General features: G+C 36.0%; 1 protein-coding gene across 1 annotated transcript; it reads left to right on the forward strand.

Annotated features, from left to right (window-relative positions):
- Positions 1 to 482: 482 nt before the first annotated feature.
- LOC309498957 (E3 ubiquitin-protein ligase RNF144A-like) lies at positions 483 to 4,404 on the forward strand. Its single transcript, XM_082169944.1, has 3 exons — positions 483 to 1,314; positions 2,664 to 2,715; positions 3,636 to 4,404. The coding sequence occupies exons 2-3, from the start codon at positions 2,701 to 2,703 to the stop codon at positions 4,110 to 4,112; spliced, it is 492 nt and encodes a 163-aa protein (XP_082026070.1). The 5' UTR covers positions 483 to 1,314; positions 2,664 to 2,700; the 3' UTR covers positions 4,113 to 4,404.
- The last annotated feature ends 1,779 nt before the right edge of the window (positions 4,405 to 6,183 follow it).

Genomic DNA, 6,183 nt, shown 5'->3' on the forward strand with positions numbered 1-6,183 from the left:
TTTGTCTGACTTTTTAGTGTCCCTATTGTCAGCAGTCTGATATCAGAAAGCTGGATGGTCAGCGTGCGGTCTGCAGGTCTTGTTCTAAGGTGAAGAGGTGCGTGTTTCAGTTCTGCTGGGCATGTCAGAGGGAATGGCCTTGCAATGCTTCGACCACCAACTCCTGCATGCTGCCAAACTGTGCGCTCCGTGCTGCCCTCCTCAGCGTGAAACTGATCAGTGAACCGCAAAGTTCGGTGAATGGATGCCCGTTCCTTAGGGCCTGTCCTGGATGTCATGCCCTACTAACACACAACGGTGAGGGGTGCCCCAACATAATTTGTCCACACTGCAACGAGGAGTTCTGCTTTCGCTGCCTGCGCCCAGAATGCTATGACAATAATGACTATGTCAATGATGATGATGATGATGATGATGATGATTACGATCCTGAGCCCTGTGTGATAGTGGATAACACTGAGATCCTTCGACATCTAGAACTGTAGTAGTGGATAAACGGAATAACTCTGAGGATAAACTACTAAAAATAACATTTAATTTAAATTTGATTGATTTAATACTGGGAAAGGAAAAGAGTAATTTCCAAAGAGAATAAATTTTTACTCCAAAAGTTGTGTTTTTCTCTTTTCTTTGTATGCCAGAGGTGCAGAAATAAATACAATTATAATTAGATCAAATTATAATCCTGATGATTCAAATAATTGTTTAAGAGAATGAAGAGAAACATTTTGGAACTGAAGAATTCATATTAAATTTGTGATTTTGGTTAACTGTAAACTTCTGCATGTAATTTCATTTCATTATTTGAATAGGCAACAAGAGTATTTTGCAGATTTGTTGTAAAAGCTGCAGTGAATCTTGACATTTTTCGAGAATGGAAAAGTACCTCAGAACATATTTAGATTATGGTAAAGAGGATTAGGATGCAGTAAAACAGATTCATAATTACAGCATTGATGAGTGATCAGAGCCAGAATATAAAGGGACAGTGCCAGAACTTTCCTTCACTGGTCAGCAGCTGTCGCTATTTAATCACGAAACATCCGCAGGCATCTTTTAATAATAGTATTTTTCAAGAAAAACAAACAAACAGCCAAACAACGACACATACTGGCTTATACCTTTCTCAGATGAAAGTAATTTTTTTGAAGACTGTCAATATGGTATCTTTTGAATCTATTTTATTGTCTGTATAAAAACTGAAAGTGAAAGAAGCAGGTCTTGGTATTCCCCTGTTTAAGCTTACAGGAAATAAACAGAAACGTTTCGTGTCTATACGCACAAAGAAGTGGACAGAACACTGTGAGTCAACCGGTACGTAGCCTACTGATTTAATTTTAATTTTTAAATTAATTTTTAATCTTCTATAGGCTTACATCCTATTGCAAGAGTCGCTGAATAGAATTCAGACTTTTCGAATTCACACTTGTTCTTGTTGGCAAAAAAAACCACCTTAGATGTTATGATCGTGCATCTCTTTGTTATGATTTCTGTCAGGAGTGGAAGACACCGATTTTACTTTAAAAACTGTTTTTGGCTTGTCAAAGTTACATTTTAGTATAACAGATGTAATGGCTGTTACATCAAAGCAAATTGGTCCACGTCTAAAAATATTTTTGACTGATCCATACTGGTGATTTAGCAATGTATAAAATCATGCAAATCATATTGTTAAATATTAATCTGAATTGGCAAGCAAGCTAGTTGTCCAAAATGGCAGCTATGGGGCAAAGTGAGCCAAATGCTGTGGGTTAAATTGAGCCAGCGTTTTAACTTACCCCACCATAGAGCACTGTAAATTTAAGTTAAATATCTGAAGTATAAACTGGTATAATTTCAATGTAATATTAACTAGTTCAGTTTATGTTTATATGATGGGAACAATCAAATAAACTTCTCTGATAAGAACCAAAAGATGCTTAATCATATATATCTTTCCACCTGTAATCCCTAATTTGCCTAACATGTTCGACATTGCAGGAAAAACTACCATGCCAAGATCCTTTTGACTAAAATGTTTATTAGTTTCAGTGCCATTTATTCATTCATTCTAATTATGTTTTTTATTTAATTAAACTCAACAAACTCTCTGTTTAGTCTGTTTTTGGGAAGGTTAGAACTTTGGTCTTCAACTTATTGTTTCAGAAATGCAAACAATTAAAGATATTGAAATTTCAACTTCATTTGGTTGGTTTTATGTTGTTTAAGTTAGCTTTAAGAAAATAAATATGACTATTTATAACAAGAAATTTGGTTATTAAAGTAGTTTTTAAAAGAGATAAATTATTTAAAAAAAATTCACATGGGTTTGATTCAGATTCAGTTGGTCAGTTTACACCTAGATGGTGCTACTCACCCACTGACTCGGATCAACTTACCCCTAATATGGGGTAAATTTAGCTATATTTTTAGAACCCTTTGTCAGATGTATTCTGATCATTTTAAATGATAGGAAACATTTCTTACAACTTTCATTTTACTCCTGCCTAATTATCTCTTTTCTTGAGGACCACATAAGTAAAAAATGGCTCATCTTACCCCACTCTCCCCTAATGTCTGTGTGTCAGTGTCCTCAGATTCCCTGCCAGCACAGTTTTCAATACCTTTGTCTTGCCTTTTCCTTTCTAATCCGCTGACCCTCGTCTACTCTCTCTCTCACTCAGGTTTGTCATCTGTGAATAGTCCAGGAGGATTTGAGCCATGAACGTTCCAAAGGTAGATTGACCGTGCGAGAGCTTTGATATCCATCATGACGTCAGACATTTCGTACACGCTATTTTTAGGCACTTGTTCTGACATAGTATAGGAGGGGAATTAAGCTCTTAGACTTCATTTAGCACACTATGCCAAGGGGTCTGATTAACTGTGACGCAGTTTTCCACTGATAAGTGTCTAGAAGAGCCTTCCTGGGTTAAAACTTTTAGGGTCATTGAGCTATAGCTATCATTTTAGTTCTATTTTAAATGTGAAAATTGTGAAAAATTTACTCCTAAGGCAACTAGTAAGATTAGTATTTTTTTTTTTTTTTTTTTTTTTTTTGCAGTTTTTATTCTGTAGTTGAATGAATAAGCTTATGATGTAACTATGTCAGGGTCAAATTCTTCAGATTTGGGTTGTAAAGTACATGAGTCATTGTACTCCCATACTCTTCTTGATTAGGCCAGAGCATTATTTAAGGTAATTGTACTTTAAGTGGGCCTACTTTTGAAGAAAAATACTTGTACTAGTTTTATTCCTTTAACTCAGTTACATTTAAGTACATGGGAAAATAATTTATACCCCTCAGAATGTAATTACACCTTCAATTACGTCAATAAGGCTACATATTTCACTGGTCATTGTGTGTGTGTGCCTATATATATATATATATATATATATATATATATACACACAAAATCTTAACTACCTATTGATTTATGTCAATTTATAAAGTAAAAAAAAAAAAAAAAAAAAAAAAAAACATTTATAGAAGTTGTAAATATTGTGCAAATTTCACTCAGATAAATATTTAGCTGGATACTGTTTTTTTGTGTGTTTTTTAAGTGGAATAGCAAGTTAATGGAATCTGTGAAGTAGGGCCCCTCTTTATTTATTTGTGTGACCAAATCCCACAATTTTTTTCCCCCGTTTCCCAGTGTCCCATTTGTCGGCAGTCTGATGTTGGCATTCTGGATGGTCAGTGCGCGGTCTGCAGGTCTTGCTCTAAATCGAAGCGGTGCGTGTTTCAGTTTTGTTTGGCATGTCAGAGAGAATGGCCACGCGACTCTTCGACCACCAAATCCTGCATGCTGCCGAACTGTGCGCTCCGTGCTGCTCTCCTCAGCGACACAAAAATCAGTGACCCACAAAGCTCGGTGAGAGGATGTCCATACTTCAGGGCCTGTCCAGGTTGCAAGGCTCTGCTTACACACAACGGAATAGGCTGTCCCAACATTGTCTGCCCTCATTGTGAAAGACACTTCTGCTTCCGCTGCCTGCGTCAAAGGTGCTTCGGGGTAATACATATTGAAGCCTTAGCGCTTTATACCCATAGGATGTCCTTCTTTCCAGATGATGTATGTCCATGTAGAGTGGTGGACAACAAGCAGAGTCTTACAGTTTTGGGACTGTAACGAGAAAGTTTTGAACACAAAAGACAAATGACAACGCTGAAATCATACCTAATGAAAAACACTCAGTTAAGGCCTATCCTATGTGACTTATTAAGGAATACTGCAAACATGTTATTTTAAAGCTTTTACATTTTTAGCTATTCTTGTACATCTTTAGTAACAGGTAAATAAAAAACACTGTTTAATGAATGTACCCTGGATTATTTAGAAGTGATTCAGATTATCTTTTTTCAAATATGAAATGCTGACTACATATTAATATCAATAAACATCTTTTTAAAATCTTACAAAATCTTTGTTTATTCACCAAAATCAGAATCTTTGTAATATTATGAATGCCTTTAGGACCCAATTATGTTGCAGGACATTGATTTTGAGAGATAAATGTCTAGAAAACTTGACAACTTTTGTCAGTCAATTTAAACATATGCCTTAGAGTTTACTGAAAGCTTTTTAAGATACTTACAAAAACATACTTGTAAAAACAGGGTTGCCAAAGCAGGCCTGCTTGGTTTTTGGGGATCTGATTACACTCTTTGTTTGGCTAAATTTATAAACACAGAAGCATCTTCTGAAATGCACTTTTTTTTTTTTACATAATTGTTGCCATTCTCCTGCTCACTGGTTTACAAGTTCATTCTAGTTGGGTTGGTTGAGGTTCAGAAGGTCAGCAATATGGGTTAACATGACCAGTACTTTTTAGCCCACCTGGAATGCCACAGGTTTTCTTGGCTGCATCAGGATCCATCCTGCACATCTGCATGAATGAAGCTTAGTTATCAGCATAGCAGCTCTGAAATGACTTGCTTTGATATGCCATGTAGATATAGCCTACATCATTCACCCAAATATGAAAATACTCATCCACATATCAGTCCTTGACTTTTATATAAGAAACAGAATTAAATTTAAGTTGTTATTAGAAATCTTTTGTTTGACAGCCGTGGTCGCTGCATTCACTTTATCGTATGGAAAAGCAGCTTAGCAGATCACAAAATAATACGTTTTTGTTTAAAAATGCAAGACGAAGGTTTGTGGAATGAAAAAAGCCTGCAATGTCTAGAGATGCGTTTTTAAAAGTTGAACTTGATTGCTGTGAGCAGACATGAGCGCAACAATAAAACACATACTTCTAGCTCATATTCGGCTACATAATAAAACTAGTAAAATGCAGCTCATTACAATGTAAAAACACATTCTTCATAACCTTCTGCCATTAAAATAAATATATATATATATATATATATATATAAAAATACTTTTGTGTTCCACATGTATACCGGTTTCGAAGGACATGAGGATGAGTAAATAATTGTAGGATTTTCATTGTTGGTGGAGCTATTTTTTTTTAAACATTACTGCAGTTTTACAAAAATACTGCATACACAGACACATTTCTGCTGTATTTGAGCATTTATAAACTTTATCAGTTTTTAATAATTTATAAAACTTTTAACAGTTGTACTATGATAATGTACTGATAATTCTTTGACTAATAATTCAAAATTATTTTAGACAATGTTTGAGGCTACCTGTATCCCCCCACCTCATCTCTATCTCTGATTGGAGGTAAGAGGCTTGCCGGTTGAAGCTCAGCACAACCCAATCTGACTAATCTGATTATCTTAAAATGGACTCCTATCAATCATGAGCTAGCGTGAGACACACACAAGCAGGCCTAGTGCTAGTGAGATCAGACAGTTGTTCCAACCAGCAACAAGTTAAAAGTATTGGGTAGGAAACAGTCATGACCGAGTGAAAAGCCTTAAAGGGTTTGTGTTTATGTCCCCTCAACCCCTTGACACTATTATGACCTTGATCAAGACACTTGTGGTGCTGTAACATGTCCTGACTCCTGATGTACTGAACAATGACGTAAAAAAATGTGAATGGGTGGAGAGTGAGACAAAAGATATATGCGCTTTGTCTTTCTCTGTCTGGCACAGCATGTTGGGTCAAAAGGTGAACTTTGTTTCCAGTGCTCCAACAGCACTCTGATTAATGTGAGCCAACCACATAGCGTTGAATAGGGCTGTGGTCAAAGCTAAGCCAATATTGTCAGTGGCCGCAT

This window comes from Leuciscus leuciscus (assembly GCF_965113295.1).
Source record: "Leuciscus leuciscus genome assembly, chromosome: 5".
In the NCBI taxonomy this organism is placed as follows: domain Eukaryota; kingdom Metazoa; phylum Chordata; class Actinopteri; order Cypriniformes; family Leuciscidae; genus Leuciscus; species Leuciscus leuciscus.